The sequence below is a fragment of the Astatotilapia calliptera genome, chromosome 20 (assembly GCF_964374335.1).
Source record: "Astatotilapia calliptera chromosome 20, fAstCal68.1, whole genome shotgun sequence".
Taxonomy (NCBI): domain Eukaryota; kingdom Metazoa; phylum Chordata; class Actinopteri; order Cichliformes; family Cichlidae; genus Astatotilapia; species Astatotilapia calliptera.
In genome coordinates, this window is record NC_137441.1 from 14,540,468 (window position 1) to 14,565,862 (window position 25,395).

The window sequence follows — 25,395 nt, forward strand, 5'->3', positions numbered from 1 at the left end:
CACCTTTAATGGACGAGCGTTTCGGCAGTATAGTGATTGCTCCCACTGCTACCTCCTCAAACTGGTTGATCGGGCTGCTTTTGGACCCCCAGCTGTCAGATCCAATCCACAGGAAATGGCCCACCTGATTGGCTCTCTTGGTGGCATTGAGAACTCCCCTGCAAGAACATTCATGTTTATTAGGAGAAAGCAAAAAAGGCATGTGCAATCTAATATCTATTACACAGAGCGTCAGCCAGCTTTAAGAAGCTGTTTGGACATTACAGCCATCTCATGCACAGTTCTCCGGTTTATCTCATTAAACCTGAGACGACAGCTGTTTTGTGGGTACGTGTTTATCTGTTACTTAAAGAAAACAGACATTTTTCCTGTCTGTTTTCCTTTTTCCTTCACTTTCACATCCACTTTTTAGTCGTTCGAGCTGAATTTGCAGTTACCACAGTAAATGTTTGATTCTGTGTTTCTTTACGTAAACACTACCCATGGGGCATTGTAAATGAAACAATATCTCTGTTGCTTTGTTGTGATCTGTATTCCCACTTCTCCTCAGAGGCATGCTTGTGTTTGTGTTGTTACAGGTATGTTTGTGTTGCAGACACAGCCCGTGCACATGGTAAATCTGTGCCTCTAGCCTTTCTTCGGGAGCTGCTACTTAGAGATTAAAGACCTCGACATGGCAAATCATCAGCATGCCTGAACAGACATGGGTGAAGCCAGAATGTGCGGCGCTGCTCACCGTATGTCTTCTTCGCTGGCAAAGATGATGACTGCCCGCGAGTGCTGCGTTTCCAGCAGTTGTTGGATGGTTTTGTCGTAATCTTCCAGCTTGGGGTTGTGTGGAATTTTTACAGACTGGGCGATGCAGATTCCACCTTTTTAATGGGAGAGAAGTAAGAAATGATAAGGCCTCTGGGATGATCTCACCCATTCACCCGCTCTTACACAGAGATGTATGCGCACAAACACACAGAAAAAGCCCAAGGTCAAAATATTTGCTTTGTTTTCTTATCCTCTATGAAAATCTATGAAAACAGAGCTGAAGACTCTGCTGATTTTAATGAAGCTGTCATGCGTGCTACACAGTCTAGATTATGTATATTCTTACTGTGCCCACAGTAACATTTCACTATAATCTGCAAACCACAATAGTATGCAATATGAAGCTCACACTGCGCCTTCTAACCGAGCATCAGTCTCAGAGTGAGGGAATTATAAACATATCAGCTATAACAAATCCAATAATCCACACCAACAGGGACATAAAGCTACAGATTTTATATTATGGATTTGGGAAAATCCAGCAGCTTGTCATTGAATTTTCATTTAAAGTCATTATCAAACAACTCTTACTGGAACCTGAACCAATCAGATAGCACAGCTGGCAATAACAAACAGAGAGCATATTAATACAGACAATAAATCACTCTCCGACGGGTCATCACTAATGAGTTTGTACTGGATGGAGGGCGCTGATTGCTTTAGAGACTAACTAAATACAGCAGTTGCTAAATACTTTATTTGGCACAGTATATCATCAGAACTGCCTTTTAGCACATGACTAGATATTGCTTTCTGTTATTCATCAGCCAGTTATTGAGTAGAGAAGCAAAACTATAGCTTTAAAAATAAATAAATAAGATTTTTGGCCTACTCTGGTGTGGTAATTACAGGTGTGGAGGATAAGATAACCTCTTAAGCACTTTGGATAAACAGATAATATGATCGCCTGTGCCAGAGAACATCTTAACCACTGTGGCCCTAGACTGAAGCAGCTTTTGTCCCCCGGTGAACAGCAAACGTCTACCGAAACAATTAAAATTATTCCCACTCAAGCATTTTAATAGTCCGAATAACCTTTTAGTTTGAGTTTCTCTGCATAGTTAGAGAGGTGGAAGGAATCTCTTAATTGCCACTCTCTTCAGCCTCATTACTTTAATATAAACAGCTTTTCGCTGGGAGATCACACGTCTCCAGTCAAGGTTTACTGTGGCAATTTCTGACGGCAGAAGATAAGAAAATGACAACAGCTAAACCTCCTCTTTACTCTCCATTTTTCTAGTATCAGCAAGCAAAAAATTGTGGATTTTTTTTCTTGATATAAGAAATAATCGAGTATCTGCCAAAGGACCTCTGGGATAGCTGCTGTTATCCTCCCTGCATGGACTAAACTTAAACATGGAGACACTGCCAATGTACTGGTTGTTGCTTAAGGGTTTGTTGTATCCTGTTAAAGTGAAACGTGCTTGATGTCATTTGTGCAGACTAGCCAGCGCTGTTGGTCTCAAAGGAACGGCATTTAAAGCTTTGTTTCAGCAGAGAGATTTCAGATCATTTCAGCCTGAATCTACAGTATGACACTGTATTTGTTATCTTTCTTTCCTTTTTTTCTCCTCAGGAAGCTCTAGCTCTGTGCTGTGACTGATTTGGTTAAATTCATATTAGCTGCAGCTCTTAGTTCCCAGTTGCAGTGTGGCTGCAGGTACATGGATACATATAGTGACTGCAGGGAGGGGGAAAAAACAAAAGAAAACAGAACATACATCTGCTGAAAATCCATTATCTCCATTATAAAAATAAAGAAAAAAGAAACCTGGGGGCTTGTGTAAAGAGTCATGATGGTTTAACAGTCTTCAACAGCAATGTACTATAGGTCACAACAGTCAATTATACAGACAGATACCACAGGAGCCACTGATTAAGATAAAGAAGCATTTGGAGCAGATCCCATTTTCAGAAATAAAGAGCACCAGAAGTGAATGTGCTGCAGGCTTGAAACCACCCTAAAGGCTGCAGGCTGGTAGTTGTGCAACAGTGGCTAAATTATTGAATGGCTGCAGAAACCCTCATCTGTCAGTTAGTGAGATGGTCAGTCAGTTAGTTTGGAAGGCAGGCGCGATGAAACAGCAAGTGTTGTATCGGTGGTTCCACAGTACTGTGCGTTGGGTCAGGCCGTTTTCACCTGTCACAGGAAGCCGTGTGGACTTGAAAGAGTCCTCGACTCAAAGAGAAGATTTAAGCAAGAGGAGAGCGTGTGTCTGTGTGATGTGAGACAGATAAATGTCAAGTTCTGAGAGAAGAAAGTGTCTTATTACAACTAATTGAAGTCAATTCAAGAAAGAGGACTAGAGATAGAGATGGGGGGTCTTTTAAGCTGTCGTTTACAGTCGGTGAGTGAGGACAGGAAGTGGATTTTTCAAAAATATATCAAAAGACTCGAAATTTCTTGAAGTCAAAGCGAGGTGAATTGGTTTGTGACATTGAAAGCTTTACCTTATTCACTTATTCGTTTACCTATGATCCAACGACAGCATAATAAGACTATATACACCATGAACCTGTACCCTCTGCTCCAACTATGATTAATATGTTAAAGTCAGCTTAATGATAATGATGGCTAAATTCATCAGGCCCTTGGAAGTTCTGCGCTTATCTGTTTGAGTGCCATAGGTCATGCACTGCATTAACTGCTTCAATTATTCATCCTCACTGCCCTCGGTTCTGGAAATGCACGGCAGGGTGAGGAATCCAGCATTGCCATTTTGCTTGGTGAAATATAAATCCCTTTAAATTAGAGGCTCTTGATGGATTCGACCCCCCGCGTGACTACTCAACACCCTCCAAACCTGAACCTCCAGGGGATCTATAATGCTGCAATTATATTTATCACCTCGATAGTCAAAAGGAAGGCCCTCTTCCCCCCAGTCTCTCTGGCTGAACACTTGGGAGTAAATCACTATGGACTGACAAACAGCTGACATTCACGTGCTACATCTTTGTGTCCTTCTTAATCCAGCGTGCCTTTTCACTGCGGGTCTGGGACTTGGCAAAGTCAGAGAGTCCTGCGAAAGTACTGTGGTCTATTTTATGACCGGTTTCATCCCCGGTCTCCTGCTATTGCTAAATATGAGTCCTGTCCTTAACAGGCCAATTTCTCCTCCCTCGCAACTCAGACTAGATGTAAAACTCATTGTGCTGGCAACTTACTGCGATCAATTCCACAGTGATACTTTGTGGGAGGTTTTCCTGAAATCCAAGTCGTTTTATCAAATGGGAAAACTAAAACCCATCGCTCTGGCTTGACTCCAGACAGACAGGAAAGTACAAACTACAGTTATCTCTGCCAACTTCACCTGAAGCCAGGATGAAGGTGCACAATAAGATAGTGCCTGCAGAGGAGAGAGAATGTAGAACAAAAAAAAAAAGAAACAAAAAAAAAGACGGAGAGGAAAAAATTGAAGAGATCAATACAGGCTGGCCATCACTCTAGTCTCAGCTTGGGGTAATGGGCAGCCATATTGCATTAGTCCGCTAGATAGTTCTCCTTGAAGTGGTGAAGCGAGAATCCTACTAATGCATCTGACATTTCAATGCAACCAAACACGGCAGCCACAAAGAAATTTCTCAAGGCCTCGCAGATCAACTTGCACGGATGCTGAAACAATATCCACCCAGCAATGCTGTTGTTGTTGTTGTTGTTGTGCAGCTCTTAAAAACAAAAAAAAAACTAACTGTATTTCTTCAAATAAAACCCACTTGTTATCTCCGATCAAGGCCGGGGGGGGGGGGTGGATCACAGAAACAAATAAATATAGCCCCTTAATACAGGCCAGGAAATGAAACAATCCCCTCTGCCTGAAAATGTTTTGCAACAAGGCTGCTAAGAAATTAAACAATTGCAGGAAGTGTTACGTTTCAGTGTCCTCAGGGAGTGTGTCAGGGAGGATCCAGGTTTGCAATATGAAGGTTACTGTAAAGCTACAATGTTATGCATATTCTGCTATTGTTAGTTTTTTTTCTTCTATTATATTTACAGTTCATGTGCTCATGCTGTGCATCATTAAACACCGTGTGAAATTAGCAGAGCACGAGTGCATTTGGTAGCTGGATTGATCACCATCCTCGTTTTGACACACATTGATGTGTTGAGGGCAAGCGGGATCCTCCAGGCTTAAAAGGCGAAGCCAACCCAGAAGTGCCAGAGACTATAGTTCCTCAAATAGCCACTTGAGGCTGGATCCAAATGCAAGTCAGCCCCCAAAGACTCCCACGTGCACACGACAGCCTGTTACAAAAAATGCTTTTAGTCGGCACTGCTAATTTTCCTGTTCATGAAAACTGTACGGGGGGTACATTTTTAATAACTCACCAGAGTAAATTTTATGAGAGCCCAAAGTTATGCATTATTAGAGACGTTTCCGCTTTGAGTGACAGGCAGATGGGAAACAGGCGGCTATAGCTGCTAGCTGTCTGCTGCTCATCAGCTCAGCTCTGTTGTCTGGAGCACTTTTAATACAATTATCTGACTAATCTTGTTTGCTGTGTGGCTAATTGTACCAAAAGACCACTGACGATGCCTGTGCTGTAGTATTTTGTTAATTTTATTGTTAAGTTAAAATTAAAGCATTGTAGTTTTTTTTATATGCTAGGTATCTGTTCAATGCATCCTTAAATACAGCTTTCTAACCATCCAAAAACAAACACTTTTAGCTCTAAAAAAAAAAAAAAGATGGCAGCCCATTGTTTATGGATCTGTGCATCAGAGTGATGCTCTACTTGTTGTTAAAGTAAAATAAAAAGTTTAACAGATAAACTCAGGCAATCCTGTTGATTTAATTTAAGACTGAGTCACTGCTCGCCACAGTATTAAGAGTGTAATGCAGTAACTTTAACAGGGCAAGTGGGAGAAGATTGGAACGAGGCTTAGTACCTAATCATGATTACTTATAGAGATGAAATGGAGGATATTACAAACTAAGGCCTGCCTCTAACAAAAGCCTGTTACGTCCTGAAGTTGAGGTAAATAAAGAACCCGGTGATTATTTAGGAAATATAGTCAGCCATTTAGAATAATTCTTATTTAATTCAATACCTTTGCGGTTAGTTCTGGTGCAGAACCGGTGCCCCTGAATGAATTCTGTGACTGTACATTCACGCTATTACATAATTAATGTGTTTATTAAAGATAAGATGCCTTGGGTACTGGAAGCTTTCCGTCATAGGGAATAATTCCCATTTGTGTATGAATACAAAATAGTGCAAAGCGACTGGAGCTCAGTTGCAACAGTGTGACTGAACAACAATGGCTTATAATTCCATAGCCCTTATGTAGCTGTTAGAGAGTCATAATAATATCACAGTGTTTACTGCTCTTTGCATAAGAATATAGGAGACATCAGTAGGAAATGAGAAAACTAGTGGGAAGAAGCTGTGTTTATCTCAGGATACTGTTTAGGATAAATCAGGTCTTTTCCCTATTTGTTCCTATTCAGGCTACTTTCTCTCTCTTACTTCTGCCTCTGCCCCGTCTATCTGTCGATGCATATTACTCAGGCACAAACAGCTTCTTAAAGTTTTAATGAGTGATCACACTGGACATGAATGCACACAGATAAAATATTCATGCATGCTGGACTTCTGATCGGTGCCTGTGGGACATCATTAGCTTCGCTCATTTTAGAGGTTTCTGCGCATTAGTCTATTAGAAGAAGAGACAGAGATCACTCCCTTCAAAATTACAGGAAATGGACTGGGATCTATAGAGGTGAGAAGCAGCAAAGTACTTCTGTGGCATGGCTGTGTCCTATCATGGATGAAGGGTAATTTTTCCCAGACCTGGGTGACATCCATCTTCTTTGCACAAAGGAGAAAAAGGCAGAGAAGCTACAAAAAGCCCAGCTGTTGTTACCTCTTGTGCATTAAGATCTTTCTGCAATCATTCAGTATGTTTGTTTGAATACACAGGGCATTGAAAATGTGGAGTAATGTACCCTTGTCCTAATTTCACACACAAACTGCAGTAGCAACTGCAGAAAATCTCTGCAGACCCTGTAAAGCGCAGCACAATAAACTCAATTTTTTGATAAAGCTAGTTGACCCGTTGTACTGTATACCAACTGAGCATCTCCTGGCGACAGTAACGACCGCTGTTTCACACAGACCGCTATGTGCCAACAACAGCAGCAATGTGGAAAAAGCTGGTGAGTCACGCGTGTGCACAATTTTCAGCCCAGTTACAGCCAGAAACCACCTCACCTGTGTGAATGCAAAGCTCTGCTGTAAGATCCTAACCTCTCTGGACACAAGTCTAAACATAATCACCTGTTTACCCAGCAAAAGGATCACAGTGGCTTTAAACAATCAGAACAAAACAAACAAAGCTGTTTCTAATAGGGAACTTTATCGACCATTAATTTTCTTTGTAATTATATGGCTTTTGTGAGAACAGCCTAAAAACGTTCAAGAAGCTCGACTCCATTTACTAAGCAGACTAAATATCTTAAACCTCTCTGCTACATACAGACCAGAGCGATTCGAGCTGACTACTCAGAGAGACCATCTTTGCTCAGACTCGTGCAATCTCACTTCCAGTGGTAAAAAACAAACAACAAAAAAAGAAAAAACCCACAATGGCAGAATATAAAACAAAACTCTCCCAAATGACCAGTTTCCGGACTATTCTCTTTTCTCCTCTTTGGATAAAGTGAACATGTTAGACATGTATTTTCAAACAATACCCTTTCTGCTTCAGCAAAATACTCAATGATTGCATTTAAATAAGAGTAAGATGTGTTCGGGCTTTCCTCATTACTGTGACGCGGCATCTTCTCTACAAGATGTTTCTCTGTCTACATTTCTAGTAACACTCCACAACTGGCTGGGGAGAGAAAGCAGAAGTTGCCAAACAGATCAATAATTCATCCACCCAAAACAGATTTTATAATGAATTGGAAAGGCAAAACTAATCATCTTCTGGGTGGGTGCAAGTGCAAGTGCGTTTTAAAAATTGTAAATACACATTTCAGAAAATAATTAGAACTTAACTTTGTGGACGGGTCACCTTTCTTTACCTGCTTCTTTGGAGAGTTGTGTGAAAGCCTCCACTCCCTTCTCTCCATAGCTGCCCTCCGAGGCGATGGTGGAGACGTAAGTCCAGTTCAGCGCTAGGATAATGTCCACCATGGCCTGGGCCTGGAACGAGTCTGGCGGAACCACCCGAGAGAAAAAGTCATAGCGTCTGTCATCACTCAGCTCCGGGGCCGTTGACGCGTAGCTGATCTGCGGGATCTTAAAGAGAAGAAGTGCGGCTGTTATTGTGGTGCAGCAGCAAAAGGTAGTTTCCGTGGTGACTACTTGGACAAATCACATTTTTTGAATGACTGTGTTTGAAATTGCGCACTATTTATTGTACGGTGCACTACATTTGCTCTCTGTCATTTTATTTAAGTGCTCTCAATTTAGTATTCAAAGTGTGAAATGTATGCGCTATATACCCTCGGCTCGGCGCTCTGAAAAAAAAAATCCCGCAGTGGAACGCAGTAAGAGTATGTTTTTCTACCATTCTCAGAGACTGATAGAGTGTTTACCCGGGTCAGCCATATTTTGAAGCTAAACTGCCTCGAGATGGTGTGAGAAGACTTTTATGTTTTTGAAAACTAAATACAAAGCAACTTCCAGCAGCAACACTTACTAAGAAAACTGGAGGAGAAACAGCTCTATAAGAAGACAAGCATCTCTAAGGCTTACTACACATCATCTGTTTAAAGCATACTTTGTTTAAATATTACTTTAAGCCAAAGGGGATCTTTATTCTTAGTGTTCTTTAACACTACCCATTCTGTCACAAATGTTTGCAAAGGCAGAGTCTGCCGCTTAAATTTTGTACACCTGCAGCAATGGGACTGAAAATATCTGGTTCCAACGGTTCAAACTTGTCTTTAAATATCTTAAACTGAGCCTTGGGGCAGCACCTGAGTTGTCAGCTTAAGTTAAGTTTTCTGATTGGTTTAACTGTGCAAGCAGAACGTTTAAAGAGTAGGTGGGTGGGACTGCTGGCTTACATACAAGAGTAGAAAAACCTTAAACTGATTGGTTGGGGCAGTCTGAAGTTTTTGGGTCGTTTGATTTACTTGTGCATACACTCAACTCATTGTCTGTAACTTTGGTCATGTTAAATAATATGTTCCACCATTATAACAGCATATCTATGATAGAAAATGAAGGAAAACATAATAGCAAACCTTTAGCTAACACAGTGGCTAATGCAGAAAATGTAAACACTGTTCATCTCCTTTCACTGTGTCATAGCCAGATGTTGATCAATGTTTTTGACAAATTGGGGTGTAAAATAAATGAGCGTTTTACTTTCCTTATATTTCATATTACCTCATCAACTGATCAAGTACATATTCACATTTTGCAATATTTTACAAGGCCTATATTGGGTCTATTACACAGGCCATATGCAGAGCTGTCACTTTCAACTCTTATAGCATATCAATGAAGACTTATTGCAGAAAATGCCTTTGCAGCACTTTTTATAAAACAGCAGCACAGATTGTACTCTGTAACACTTACCCCTTAATAAGACCTTAATCTGTCTCCATCATCCTTTAGCATAGCCAAATTTAGAACTTAAAGAACTCAATATAACTGTGCTACTGACCTCATCTATGCACATAGAAAGACAAGTTTTATTTCATTTCTAGAGCCTTCTAGACTTTCAATCACATCCTATGGCCTTTCTCAGTGAAGGAAGTAAGGTAGCATGCACCAAAAAATAAATAAATACAAATAAAAAAGATGACTCAAACACCTGGAGTTTAACATTTTAAAATAAATCCATCAGGTGCTTTTCTTTCTTGTCTAAGGGATCCTTCATTGTGAAAGCCCTGTTTACAAATTCAAGAATGGACTTTAATGTTCACATTATTAAGGTTTTTATGCTGAATGGACAAGAAACATGTTATTTAAAACTTGCAAACGGTGCTTTCATTCTGCCTCATTAAGACTCGAGGTGCCTTCTGCACTCGTGCTACATCCGGTCTTAATGGGTTAAAGAAAGCAACATAATCACACTTAATTATCACCCCAATCTACGCAGCTACTGTGCAATTTAGTGAATGAGCAGATAAATAAGAGTGTCTCAGAAGAACATAAAACTGATTCAGTAAGGTCAAGCTCTTTACAAAGATGCAAGATAGTCATTTTTCCTAATGTTTAGAAAAAGGTTAATAGTCTGCAGGTGTTCTCTGAGTACCCTTTGAGTGGTTCAGATTTTGATGGAAACTCATTCTGTCAGTCCACCACTTTGGTCCAGAATTACCTATTAAAACTAAACAATTTTATGCCATGAAACTTTTCACAAGGCTGCATGGTTCACACATCAAACATTTCAACTGTCCAGTACTTTGATTATAACCAAATACTTTCATTCTGACGGTATTCCTGGAATAGACTTTATGTTAGGGCTGGGCGATATGGCCTAAAATTCATATCGCGATATAATTCGAAGCATGCGCGGTAACGATATATATCGCGGTATATTCTTTTCTTCTGTATAACGTATTTTCCACACTACAAGGCACACTTAAAATCCTTTAATTTTCTCAAAAATCGAGAGTGTACCTTTTGTATGAATTCTGGTTGTGCTTACTGACCTCGAACCGATTTGGGCGTGCAGAAATCTGTTAAAAAATGTTTTAGTACAACTTTGGTAAGCCGCACTGCTTGATGGATTGTCAGAGCATTACGGCTGCCTTAGTGAGGAGCTTTGCGGAGTAATCTGGGTCCAAAACTCCGTCTACTTCCGGTCCCAAAATCAAACGATCACTGAGAGTTAAAAACGGTCTAAATTCTTTAATCTTTAATAAAATCATCAGCGTTGCTGTTTTACCAGGTGTAACAATTAAGTTTAACATCCAGGCATCCATGAAAACAGAAGTTATTAAAGTTAGAAGTTAGAAGGACGTTAGCTCGCTAGTTTCCACCTAAACATGACATACCATGTTCTGACTGAGAGATTTTTGAAACTAATTAAAACGTACAGCTCTGCTACCACTTCCGACATAAATGAAGACAGAAAACTAAACAGCAGTGGCGTTTGCAGGGTTACTGAAGTTGGACTAGCTGGTATATAACGTTGTGCTACGTGATTGCTAGCGAGCTGTAGTGAAGCTGGAGGATGAATGCCAACTTTTTTTCCACTCGATAAAAGTTAACGTGAGGGATTCTGGTGGTTAGGGACAAATGCAATCGTATAGCAGGATGCTATACAAGGGCCAAACTTCAGTCAGGAGAACAACTGATCATTCATCCACAATACAAGATTAGTTATTAATATACTGCAACAACATGGGAATAGAGCAGCTGCGAGAGAATTCAACATTAATGAATCAATGTTACGAAAGTGGAGGAAGCGCAGTTTTTGGCTTTCCCCATATTTCAAAAGTTTCTTTGCTATGACTGTCGGCATAATTTGCAGATGATAATGGTTTTAGCCGCTGCGATGCTTTCGACCAAAACAGGCGCAGCTTGATGACATCATCAACATGCGCTATAGCGATAGAGCGGTATAGTCAAAATCTCTATCGTTGGCCAAATTTATATCGTTTCTATCGTATATCGTTTATATCACCCACCCCTACTTTATGTGTGTTCAGACAGAAAATTAAGTCACTTTTAAAGTCACTGCAAGGACAAGAGTGTACACGAATTTGTCTGGAAAGGTGCAAATTGATGCCAAGACACATCAGTGTGTAATAATGGAAGTCTGTGCATAACCCAGGGATTTAAATGGAGTGGGAAAGAATGGCAGAATGGGAGAGCAGAAAAAACTTTCACAGACACACGCAGTGCACCCAGTGTTAGCTGTAGCTGTGCATCTGGCTGTTTGGGGTGAATAAACACAAATAATCCAGCTGTTAAATTTGCACAAATGACACGAGGCGACGCTATGCTTTCTGTGTCTGAACACAGTGTTTCTCTTCTCTTCTATTCACATGAGCTGTATTAGCTACTAAAAAATCCAAACTCCTCAGACAACAAAGGGATCTAGTGTTTACCCAGTGTGTTTCGGGATTTGCCACCATAACCACATCTGCTGTCACTTTTAGGTCAAAAATGCCCCCCTCCCCCTCCGCTTCCATTAGACAGGTGGGTGCACAAGCAGGGACATACAGCATGTCCTCTTGAACCCAGTGAAGTAGCCCATTACACAGTCCATTAAAAGCAGTGTGTGAATGGCATTCATTTCTGTTAGCGTGATCAAAAGCAGTCGGACACTGGGGAAACACAAGAATGAGGACACTGCAGCTCGCTGATGAGAATGCTTCAATTCACACAGTGTGAGCTATAGCTCACAACTCACAGAGGGTCAGTTGCACAAAACTGACAAATGGAGGACCAGAGGTGGGGGTTAGACTCAAGGTAGCTCAATATGTTTCAAGCAATAAACAAATAAACACATAAAAAGAAGAAATCAGCCAATGCCAAATTTAAGTCAATGTATGAGCAGGGAATGCTGTTGCATCACAAGTCAGATACTACCAAATCCGCCTAAATTGAGTGTACTGGGTTAAAGATGAAGTACAACAAAGTAATGGAAAAGCAAAAGCAACAGTGATTTGAATTTAAAAAGGCTCTTCTTCCTGAAAGTGAAGCACCTATTTGGAACATTTGATAGGGTTCTATCTATCAGTGCTGCTGTAGTAATACCGTGGAGTAAAAAGGTGTTATAGGTTTGTTGAATCACGTCCTATCTCCGCTCCAGCTGGGACCAAAAGCTTCTTGAACATTTGGCTCTCAGGAGCTTTTCGCTGCAGGGAAGCATTTAAGATGGCAATGTCTTTTTACTTTGTCTCAGGCTTGCACCCTGTTGATATAATTTCTCCACTCCCTATGTCACAGGAATTGCAGCGCAAACATTCGCACGTTCAGTCGGTCCTTTTTTAATTAGCACTTTGACCTCCAGGTAACAAAAGTGCAAAACCCTGATTGAGGAAAAGCTCGGTTGCCGAGATTAAACCTGCTGAAAGTATAAACTGATGCTGACAAGATTGTAACACCTTTCAATTTTCCTATCTGGCGGTTATTAATTTAGCTCCCTGTATGAAATAAGTGGATTAAATTAAAATCTTAACTTGATTATCTTTCTCAGTAGATTAGAAGAAACCGAGTTTCACGTTTCCACTTTGGTCACAGTTACGTGACCGATTCTCAAATCCGTCAAACAAATAAGCTCTCGTTGCAACAAATTGCAGCAGATTTGAATGTCTTTAGAGACGCTGATAATGCAGACATAATCAGGCAAGGAGAACAGATATTTCATCAACACTTTTGAATTGTTTTTCCGCAAATGACAATCTGGAGTAAAAGATTTGTTTTCCCTCAGTCCTTCCATCTAATTTGCTTTTATCTATATTGCACTTGATACTTTTTGTGAGTCGCATGTTTCAATAAGACATTTGACGCTATTACATGTGAAAGATGACAACATTCATAACGACGTCTTTTACGCTACAGTGCCAACAAGGTGAAGAGATGACACCGATGCCTGAAAGCAGTCTGTGTCGATGACAACTACAATAACCATGAACCGATCATGAGCAACTAAAGTCAGGCCAAGAAAGAATGATTAATGATGCCCCCCTTCAGTATCACAATTACCCAAAGCTGATGTCTGGCACCTGTCATCTGCAGTATAGATCAAGGGAAGGATTGCTGAGGGTAATCGTTGGCTTGCTCTTGAATGTATCTGGGCTGACAGGATCGATGGAGGGAAAACACAGAGGTCTGTTATAGGGGACACTGTTTTATTGATTTACCACCACAAAGTGCCGTAGCCGCCCTGAATAAAAATCTGTTGGTGGAGCTTAACGAAAGTAGAGGGGGAAAAAAGCAGAAAAGGAAGGCAGAGACTGAAGGTGGGAGGTGGGAGGAGGGTGGTAATCTGCTTACTGACATTAAATGAGAATTTCAACCTGGGTGTTTAAGTGGAGAGGTGACTAAGCGAGGTTGTGTAAAGGTTAGGCGCATTCACAGTTAGTGGGAATGCCAGGTGAAGTTAATTAGAGCACCGTGGCCTTTCGCTTGAATTTTCACATACGGCAGCCCACAAGCACCATGGGCAGCTCTAAAGAAAGGTGAGAGACTGTAATGTTTGTGCTTAAACTGTCCTGCTCTGCTAATGTGAAGGTGATAATTCTAATGAGCTGAGAGCAATTCTTGCAGATGCTGCTGGCTGCATGGTCTCTCTCTCGTGCCACAATTTGTGATTATTTGAAGAGAAATATGCAGCATATGGCACAGCACGACTCTCAGGCAGGGTAATGGCAAACATCTATCCCTGAAGATATGAATGGACACATATCCTTCTGTACAAAACAGAGGGCTATAACAGTCCATGGATTCTAAACTAAAAACAAGGGCCATCTTTCAAAGTCAGAATTTCTCTTAAAAAAAAAAACGAGACTCTGACTCCATCACTCAAAAATTAGGCACAGAACACTGGAATATTGTCCAGGCTGGGCTTTCTATCCATTAATCCATGAGCAACTCTCAAAAACACAGCTCCAAATAAACTGTGAGTGACACGGCTGAAATGTTTCCCATGGATGGCTCTAACTGGGGCAAGGGCATCCAGGCAATTCTTGTTGCAGGAATCCCTGTGCCTCTATTTGCTGCATGATTAGCTTCTAAGTATATCTTGACATCAGTCAGCTCCACTCGGCTGTTGGTAACAATTCTCCACAGTGATGGCGGAAATGACAGCGGGTTCTGACAGACTGAACTCTAACCCCATGCTGTCTGAGGCTGAGCGCCAACACACAGATTGTCCACATGACACCAGCGCAATCACATGCAAACTCTGAGCGTGATCCTCCAAACTGGCCAACCAAAAAGCTACACACCCTGGCCGTAATAGAGCAAATAATTGCTGCCAGAAAAAAAAATAAATCTCACATCACTAGATTTATTTGTAGCTCCGCTGCCTGGCATTGTAAAACAACGATGGTCGATATTCTATAAACAAAATAATGCAGCACTATAAACAGGCCTGTAAAGATATTGAGCTGTTATCAAGTTTTACAACTTTCCCGCTAAATCAAGTCTCGAAAGCTGTGGTGCATGGCGGGCGGGGTCGGGAGGGGAACACACAGACACGGGTTTGTATTCAGACAGCAGTGCCATTTGTAAGCAGGGCAGAGGTAATGACTGTGTCCATACATGCAACCTCAGGCTGGGCTTTGGTAATCTCTCTTTACCAGAGCGTGGCACTGCCAGCACAGCCGAAGAGGCAGGGAAGGAAGGGTGGGGGGAACTGACAGCTTTCCCTCCCTCTATCTGTCACCCTCTCCCCCTCTTTCTTCCTGCCCATCTGTGTCTCTCATTCTCACTCAAACTCTCCTTTTGTGAAGGCTCTGTCTCATCAATGTGCCCCCATACAACCTGTAACTCTCAGTCTCGCTCCCTTGTTCTCCGCCCCTCGGTGTATTTCAAACCAGCTGAAGGGAGACGAGTGAGTTTCATCTTCCTGTGCGTCTCTTCCTCCCTGTCGGCTGTCCGCATGCAGACACGCCCATACAGATGATCAGCAGACACTTCCTGCCCAGAGAGGTCCTTAGGCTGCCAGTTTCCCCCCAACCCGAGACAATCTGCCTTCAGTCATTTGGTCGAATGCCAGCCAACTTTGCCCTTCGTGGTGTCCTTCGTCCTCCTCTTTCCATATTTTTTCATTTTAACCCTCGCTCCAAAATTCTCCCACATACAATTAATTTGCAAAAGCAAATAGAACTACTGGGATTTTATCTTTACAATTTCTATCAACAATGCATCTGCAAATTTGTCAGTACCAAAGCAAAATCAGAATGTAGAAGGTTCACTGGGACAACAAATGCTGTGCCAACTTAAAGAGATCATTCTTTTCAGTTCAGTTCAGTTCTTTTTTATTTCAAACATATACATTCACCAACGTTTCATAAAATCATTCCATACAGTTACATACATTTTAATGATAATGTTTATAAAATGTCAAGTGTCGACATTAAAGTTGACACATTAAACATTTGTTTGTTTATACATTTAGCAAATATCGACAATTAAAATAGAATTTGTGTATATTTGAAATTGTGTTTCAAAGTCTGATATTCACTCTCCCATTAGCTCTGGTTTTGGTCTCTACCAAATATGCTGCTACGTACCAAAGAAAGCCTCTTTAATGAGTCAGTCACACTAAAGTTAAAATAGGACATTTAAAGCTCATAGTTGCTCAGACTGAGAGGGCAACAACCACAACCTCTGGGTGACCACTTTTCACAAAGCAACTGGTCAAGTCATCTGATGAAAGTGAACCGGACTCTAGACAGTCTCAGTCCAACTCTGACTGACTGCTGATAATCGCTGCCTGGAAACCGCTGTCTAATTTATAAACGAGACAGACTGCTAAGACGTTGCGATCAGTCACTTGTGTCTCTTTGCAACAGAGATTTAACTGGTTTGGAACTGATTGCATTCTGACTTTATTCTTATATAAAAGCACGGTTGCCGAGCATTTATGTCATTTTGCAGTTCAATTGCTGTCCTGCTGCGACTGTGCCACTATTTGTGGAAGTATTTATGAATTTCTGATTCATATTTATGATTTTATGGATGGACTATAAGTATAAGTAGTTAATTTTTGTGTAAACAAAAAATTAAACATAATTTCCCTGGGGATTAATGAAGTATTCTGATTCTGATTTTGATAAATAGATGTCAAAAGATTTGCAACAGACGGGAACAGATTTGCAATTTTTGCCTGTTTTTTGTAGATAATTGCTGTATTATCACAAACATGATGTCATTTCAAACTTGAACCCATTCAATTGCAAACTGATAGCAATTGAATGGGTTTTAAATGAATGGGTTGAATGGAGTCAATAGATTTGCTGACTCCATCTGTTTTTAGCCACTTAGAAGACGGAAACTGACTGCGAGCGGTCACAGACCTGATCCTTGTCTCCAAAGCAACTATTTCGAATGCAGCGAGATCACAAGTGCGTTGCACAATAGAAATCATTTCGACCGTGTCTAATCACTGTTTACGCTAGTGTGACTGCACCGTAGCACTTAAGTGTGCCGCTATCTACTAGTTGCTGCCTGCGTCTGACCTTGAACAGAAAGAGTGAAGTGTGTAATTATAGGTTATTATAATTAAGTACAATTACAATACATAGACTGAATTGAAATTAAATGTGAATACAATTAAAGTTGCACCACGCTAACATGGTGATGGAGCTGTGAAATGAAGCATGAGTAGCACAGGTCCTGTGACTTACATGGCTGAAGCCAGCCATCTTGCAGCCTGCAGTTATTTCCAGTTTACAGTCACAAACCCAACTATTCACATTTACATCCTTCCTAAGTGTGGTGTGTGTCTCAAGTCTTGGATTAAAAGATACTGTAGTTGGCAAAGAAAATTAGGTTTTAACAGCGGCTGGGAGACAGGTTACTTATTTTAATCCCTCCACCACTAATGTCTTTACTCTCATTTTTCTCTCCTCTCCAAGGCCAGCCTCATATTGCTCGTTTTGCCATTTTCCCGGCAGCTTTTCAACAAGGATATTACTTGAACACTATTTAACCAGTCGGGATGTTTATTGTTGCAGCAGCTGGTTTTTTGCCTTGTTCTTCTTGTAGAGAAATCACAACACCCTTTCAGAGTTGCCCACACGTTGAACTAGCCCCGGTGTTACATGACAGAAAGTTAGGCTTTTATAATCCTTTATCTAACACGACCTTCCATCGTCTCCTTCTTTCCGCCCACTTTTCTTTCTCCCAGTCGATTCCCTCACCCTCTGTCTCTCCCGCTCACTCCATGCCAGTCCCCTGGGCAGCTCCCGTGCTCTGTGCCGGGCCTGAGCTCTTGCATGGCTGCCCTGCCAGAGTGTATTTTAAGACAACCAGCATGTTTCTCCATGGGTATAGAGGCTAGGTATGACTCACAAATCAGATATTTGACCAGGAGAGCCACACAGTAGAGTAAAGCTGAGGCGTGGGAGGAAAGTGTGGATAGCTCACAAAGGGAACCTGACCGACCTCCATCTTTCCATCTGGTAAACAGACTGCTATTTCAACTGTATCGGTATTTCAAAGAAATAATAATTTCCCAACACCAAATAGCTGCCTATAAGCCTCATCAGAGAAGAGTGTGTATTGAGCAGAAGCTCAGCATCTATGCAGTGCATCGTAAAGGTGTAGTGTGTTTGTTGCTGCTACAAACACATGTCACAAATAGAGCCTAGTGAGTTCAGGATCCTGCCTTTCATGCTAGCATGACAGTCGAGCTTTTATCCTGTCACTCATGAGAGTTATTTTGTACAGATACAGTATCTCTTCAAGTCATTCCGTAAAGCTTCTTTTGACTTAGGATTCAGACAAAGCAAGGCCCTGCAGAGAACAATGCGGTTCAACAGAACAGCCTTGATCATCGAGGCTGTGCTGTGCGCTTTCTTCAGGTGTGACAGAATAAAACACAGCCTGCAGGTTTATGACTAAGTGTTATCAAATGTATTCCTCTAAATCCACGGGATCTCACATTACAGTTGGCTGTATTGATTTTTCCCAGCTGTAAAGTGCACTGGACGCAGTTTCGTTTTTTTCCTCTGTGTTCTTTATAGCCTGCATGCTGACTACATTTCTTCGGCTGGAAAAATAGGAAATCTCAATAATGCTGAAATCTACATGTCGTTATTCCTCATGTGACACATCTGAATACAAATGTCCATATTTGTGCTTTGGGAATCATGGGTGTGCGACACACGTCGACACCCCTGCTCGGCCTCATTGCTTCGTCCAGTCCTAATATCGCTCTGACATATTTTTCACCAAAGAGCGAGCATAGGTTCATGTTTTTCCCACCTCCACCTGGAGCATGCTGGGTCTGACACATTCATTGTCAGTCGTGCACCTGCAACACTCTGACCTGCATCCCAATGAATCCCTCTGTACTCCCCCCCACCTTCTCTCCCTATGTAGCGCTCTCTTCAGACTCGACAGAGCATCATCACCAGGCCCATTTCTCCCCTAATAGTGCAGACAATGCGGGTGAGCCTCCTCGATCTTATCGTCCCTGTCTGCTCACAAAGAATTTTTTAGCAGGGCCATATAATTACAGACTGATCACAGGCGTGGAAAATATCACAGCTATCCTATTCCTTGTGTTAGTACTTCTGAGCTCTTATTTGATGCCATGCACTTGAGACATATGTACTGGTTTGGAAGGCGCACAGAACATTTTCATAAGCAGTTATCTGCTTGCTTGGCATTGCCTGCAGTGGTGCCTTGAACCTCTCCCAGAGTTGAGATCGTAGTATATTATCTGCAACACCTGCATTCACAACACACACACACCAAATTCCCTGTCAGCCCTCGTGGATCTGCATGTTGAGAGTAGTTGAAAGAGCATGGAGACGAATGCACTTTCCTCACACAGGTGAGTTAAAACAGAGGTAATGTCCACACACCGTGCTGTGCATTGTGGTAACTGTAGCGGTTACAGACTGTCTGCAGTCACAGTGTGTAGTGTAATTTCTACGGCGCTGAGATCCTCGTGTTACAAGAAATAGGCAGACTTAGCTGCTTAAACTGCCACTCAGTAAGATATTCACAGTCATCGACCACGGCTTTATAAAATTTGCATAACAACAATGAAAATTCAAATCTATAAAAAGGCAATAAAAATGTACAAACACGAGAATTGTAGTTAAATTGAAATGAAAAACAAATGAGGGGATAGACGAACAAACAAATACCGAAACGGATAAACAATTAAAATAGAGCTGCATGAAAACAAAAGTGAACAAAAACTAGAAACTGTCGAGTATAAAGCCCATAATAAAAGTGATTTAAAAGGCAACTGGGGTTTTTTTCCCCCCCCACTTTTTTAAGTCTTCACTGTAGAGGTTTTTACTGCCCTTATTACTTTGGGTTTAGCTGCACACCAAGACCTTCCACCCGGGCCTTTATGTACAAAATCTTAACAGGGATTTCCAGACTAACTGGCCCTCACATTAACTGTCTTTCACACGAGGCATTTTATTGGTAGAACTTGTTGGTGGATGTGCACTGCCCCGGGAGGTTCAGTTCAGGTCAATAAAGTCTCTTCTCTCCAGCGGTTTCTGGGTCCTCACGGCAAAAGCCCATTCACCTTTCTTCTTCTGTCTAGACAGGGGTCAGCCAGAATAGCCTCAAGATCTCAGCTTACGTGACTCATGAGAAAATAAAAGCTCTGCTGGGAGGCAGACAACAGCAATATGCTTTCAATGTGACTGAGCTGTCAATAAATTACTATCTTTAAGTCTTGTAAGAAAGTGAGTTGATGCCATTGTTAGGGATGCATATTCTAAAAATGCTACATGATACACAATACCATTAGAGGTTACCAAATTGATACAAAATTCTAAAAAATGAGGACTACTTTTGATATCCTTCTGCGTTTTTTGCTTTAAAATGTTCTCCTTTCAGGCTGGTTTTTGCGGTGCTTCTCTCATGGTTTTATAAATCTATGCCCACCCAAAGATTGGGTAATCCACCACTCTGGTCAAGACTGAAATATGTCGATTTCCATTAGATAGGTTGCAGTGATATCTTGCACACATCACGTCCAAAGGTTGAATCCAATACCTCTGGTGATTGCGTTACTTTTTTTTTCTAGGCCCACCAGCAGACTGAGTTTTGCTATTTTTGATGAAATGTCTCAAAAACAAATGGCAGGATTGTCATTAGATTCAGCACACATGCTTCATGGCCCGCTAAAGACAATTTATAATCACTTAGTTGATCCATGACTTTTTCCTCCAGCGCTGGCATCCAGTTAACATTTTACTGTAATTTACCCACTACTAATTACATCAGAATGAACCACAGCTTTACTCTGTGTTTAATGCTAATTGAAGAGATGGTTAACATAGTAAGTACAGGCTCCAGAGACTCTAGCACAGCTTTGGGCACTAAGTCTTGTTGTATATTTGTCTGTTTTTCTGCTTAATCTTAAATTTTATTTTGCTAACTACACCTGACTAAATGTAAGCATTTACAAAGTCCCTTTTCCTTCACCCAACACTTTAAATCATGTTTTGTTTTAAAATTCAAAAATGTATTTTTCTACCATTACAGGTACACAATCTTTTCTGAACATGACATTGGGATACTCTTGAAAGTTGCCCTAGTTGTTTGTAATCCATCACAGTGAACAACATCAACACATCCATCTTCTGAAGCATTTATCCAGTTTGGGGTTGCGCTAGCTGGTATTGGAGAAGAAGATGAGTGAACCCTCTATCTAGACCTGTGGCCAATTTAAATGCAGATATTTGACAGTATCAGAATTATGCAGGGAGGAAATACTGAGGGAGGAAGCTAGATCATTCAAGGAAAGTCATGCAGGCATGGGAAAACATGCAAATATTAAAACTCTATACAGAAAGGCCCTCTGTCAACCAGAAGGTTCAAACCAGGAACCTTCATTCTGTAGTGCTAATCGCTGCCACAACAATGACGAACATGTTGTAATCACTTGTTTGGATTAAATTATTATGATATCAAATGTTAATAAAAAGAAATGTTTTGATCCATCTATTCCACATAAATGAGTCTTTAAAATAACTACACCACTGCTAATACCGAGGCCACTATTACTGGTATATATTTATCATTAGGAAAGATCATGAAATTTATATTGGCTGAACAATGGTGTGAAAAACATTTGCTCTGACTTCTTTCTTCTTCTTTTTTTTTTTACACTGCATTTATTTGTCACTCTTATATGTTTCAGATCATCAAACACATTTAACAACAAAGACAACAAGAGGAAATACAAAATACAGTTTTTAAACGCTGATTTAATTTATTAACAGAAAAAAGATATCCAAACCTACCTGGCCCTGTGTGAAAAATTTAATTGCCCCCTAAATCTATTAACTGGTTGTGCTACCTTTGCCAGCAAGAACTGTAATCAAGCATTTGAGAAAATTTGCAATGTGTCTCTGGCCCACATTTCACTGCAAGACTGTTTTAATTGAGCCACATTGGAGGGTTTTTGTGAATCAACAACCTCCTGAAGGTCATGCCAAAGCATCTAAACTGGATTTAAGCCTGGATTTGACTAGGCCACTCCAAAAACCTTCAAATCCACAGAAAATGTTCTCCAAAAGTCTTAAGGATCATCATCCTTGTGTTCTTTTTTGTCAGCAGTGGGTTTCGCCTTGGAACCATACTGCTACTACTGCCCCACTCACACATATGTGTTTGTCATCTAGAAAATCAAAGTACAAGAAATCCCTGCAGATTTAACGTACCTCAACCTCAGCCTTAACCAGATCATTTTTCACATAGTGTTAGTTGTGAATAGCTTTTTCCTTTAATACATGAAATCATAACTTCAGAATTCCATTTTGTATTTAATTTTGGTTATCTTTGTCTAATATGATTTTTTTTTGATGATCTGAAACTTGTACACCCATCCACCATTCTCTTCTGCTTACCCTTGTCAGAGTCATGGGGTAGAAACATGTAAGTCTGACAATTATGCAAAAAGAAAAAAAAGAAATCAAGAATGGGGGAAATAGTTTTTCACAGCACTGTAGATTCTGCAATATACTCTGATGAGAACAACCCTTTGTTCAATCATGGCCAGACGGCCCTGAGGCTCTCTGTTCTGCTTTGTGCTCCGGGTGTCATGCATCACTGAGGACATCTGACCTGCCAGTCATGTCAGCAACACACTAGAATCCCTGCACAAGCAGAACAATGGACAATAGTTCATTCAGTGAGCCCAAGAAGCTTTTTCCAGTGATCTATTGAAAACCTGCCAATAGTGGAAGAACTGGACACGGTCTTTCACGCAAAGCTATTCTGTGTAAACAGACTCCATTCGAAGTGAGATCACGATTCATCAAAGCGAGTGTCTCAACTAATGGACCAAGAAAATTTATGTGCGATGTGTTTTTGTGACATGAACATTTCACATAACTTCTACTCGCAGTGTAAGAAGGCTACACGCTGTCATGTAGTTCAGAGCCGGAATCAAAGATGCGCAACAGACGCCAGATCAGACAATTAACCCCAGACAAGTTAACCAGCCGAAACAGGAACGAGTCCTGCCAAATACAATGAAACTGTCACACATCACTACTGAAAGGTTATCTTTATTTTCAACACGAGCGTGAACATGCATCTCTCCCAGAACAGCTCATGTGGATCTCAAGCCTGCTAATAACACAATCTGTCAAACGAGCTGAAATATCACAAACAAAAAAACTTGAACGTATAAAAGATCTAAAAAGCTGAATATTGAGCTTTTTGGCTCATTGATCATTCAAAATACAGTATGTATGAAGTCTTGATGTATTTTTGTACAAATTTCATATGCGTTTCATAAAGACGGATTTTCTATATATATATATATATTTTTGTGTTTTCAGTAACTTTTAAAGACTCAGACATTAATCCAAATCCCTATATAAAAATGATGACAGGGTTCAGAGACAGAAAATTCCTCTATAGCGGTATTAGTGAAGCTAAACACATGAATACGGCATTGAAGAAAGACAGGATTATGTGAATTGCACATGGCCTAAATGTAAAGTGTTAACATTATAGTAGAAGGACACCTCAAAGCGTCGGTGGTTAACTTGGGTGCTCCGTAACCTTTTTTTGCATGGTTTCTCCAAATAAAAAAAGGTGTGATGTGTTTCCAACTGTGCACAGGAGCTGGAAAATTGAGCATTGAGAGGGAAGGATTACTGCCACCCAAAAAACCCCACACACACATGTATTTGTCATCTAGGAATTCATTAAATTAAAGTACAAGAACTCCCTGCAGATATACAGTACCTCAATCTTAGCCATAACTAGAACATGCCTAAACTCAGCCCCCATCCCAACCAGCGGTTAACCTCGTGGTAAACCACACATCAAGAATTATGTGAAGACTCAGCCAGCAAGTCATTAAAATTCAAATGAGCTCTGCTACCGATAACCACAAACTGTAACGATCTGCCAAAGAAAGCGCCCATCTAGCTTTTAACGAGAAGCTCATGTTAGTGACAGTGTGGAAGGATGTAAAAATTAATGGCACCCTCCCTCAGCACAGCATGTAGCTAGGTGCATGCTTCCTTCAGATGGCAGGTCTAGAAAGCAGAGCACAAAAAGTACAGCTTCTAAATAAAAGTGCTAACATCAGGTTTAGGAAGTTTTCTGGAAGGAGATCCAGCTTTTTTAAAAACAGCTTTTTACAGTGGATATCTCAAAAACTGGGCATCTCATATCAAAACATTTTACATAGATGAATAGCACTCCAGGCCAGAGAAAAGTCAAAAATTGATTTTAAGGTGAGCTGTCCCTTTAATGTGAATGAATATAGGCATTTCAGTAGCAAAAAACACACTTAATACAAGCAGACATAGATACTAAAACATAAGCTGCCAGGCATATAGTGCACAAGCTGTAATACTAACTCTGAAATACAGTGTGGTTAGATTTCTTCGGTACTAAATACATTTTTCACAATTAGCCTCATAAACTAAAGAGTGGCGAGAATAGTCTTTGACAAGATGATGCATCGTACACAAAAGCTGGAGCAAATTTATGCTGGCATGTATCGTATTTCATTGGACTTAAACTTCCAGGTAGTGAGCACATGACGCCTCTATGCATAATCCATTGTTGCTATTGATCCACCAAGCCTCATTAAGGGTAACATGTAAGTGCTTCAGCACTGATAAGGCAGTTAAAAAACACTATATTCGGTCATCAATAGCTTCTGTCCAGGAGACAATTGCAGTTTAAGCATCCTCTATTTGAAGGCAAAGAGCTTCCATAATTTGTAAAATGTCAATGGTGATTGAGGTCTTCCCCCAAATCAATGTACCTGTCAAAAACGGGCGTTTCAGAGAGCCCTTGAAATCCCACAGGATTTGCATGTGAAAATAGTAATCCAGTCAACTGATTTTTTATGTATGCTGGCTGCTGAGGCACAGTATACTTTTCAAGCTCAAAAGAACAGAGGACACAAACACGTTCAAACAGCACTCACACTCCACTGCATAGCCAGCAGAGAGAGGGAAAGAAAGAGAAAGAGAGGGAAGAGGGAAAAAAACATTCACCAAACATTATCTCGAGGGAAATACACACAAAATGAAATTGAAGCTAATGAAACTCTGGAGTTCCGCTCTTATATTTTCACATGTAAAATCAACAGGTATTTTAGCTTAACTACCTGGGGCCCATGCTGCACTCTAATAATTTAGTCCCTCAATAAAGGCCACAGCGTGCTGGCTGATATAATGGCTATACCGTATATTACAGCGTGTTGTCTGAATGAATGTTTTGATGCACCCCGAGGCCCTGCTGTAATAACACAACTGAAGGACAAGGAATGAATCCCAGTGACAGTTTATTATGTACACTGTGAAGAAGAGAATACTGGACCTCGACATCTCTGATACAAAGAGCAAACGTGCTCATACACTCACTGGACACTTTGTTAGGTACACCTTTGTTAGCACTGAGTTGGACCCTGTGTTTTGCCTTCAGAACTGCTTTAATTCTTCATGGCACAGATGCAACAAGATGCTGGAT

General features: G+C 40.8%; 1 protein-coding gene across 1 annotated transcript in view; it reads right to left on the bottom strand.

Annotated features, from left to right (window-relative positions):
* Positions 1-25,395, bottom strand: part of LOC113013016 (metabotropic glutamate receptor 7-like) — a 73,952-nt gene that overhangs the window by 37,929 nt on the left and 10,628 nt on the right. Inside the window, exons 2-4 of the mRNA XM_026153539.2 lie at positions 7,848-8,064; positions 737-872; positions 4-158 (exon numbers count right to left, since the gene is read on the bottom strand). Of these exons, the coding sequence (XP_026009324.1) occupies positions 4-158; positions 737-872; positions 7,848-8,064 (508 nt within the window). The remainder of the gene's footprint in view (positions 1-3; positions 159-736; positions 873-7,847; positions 8,065-25,395) is intronic.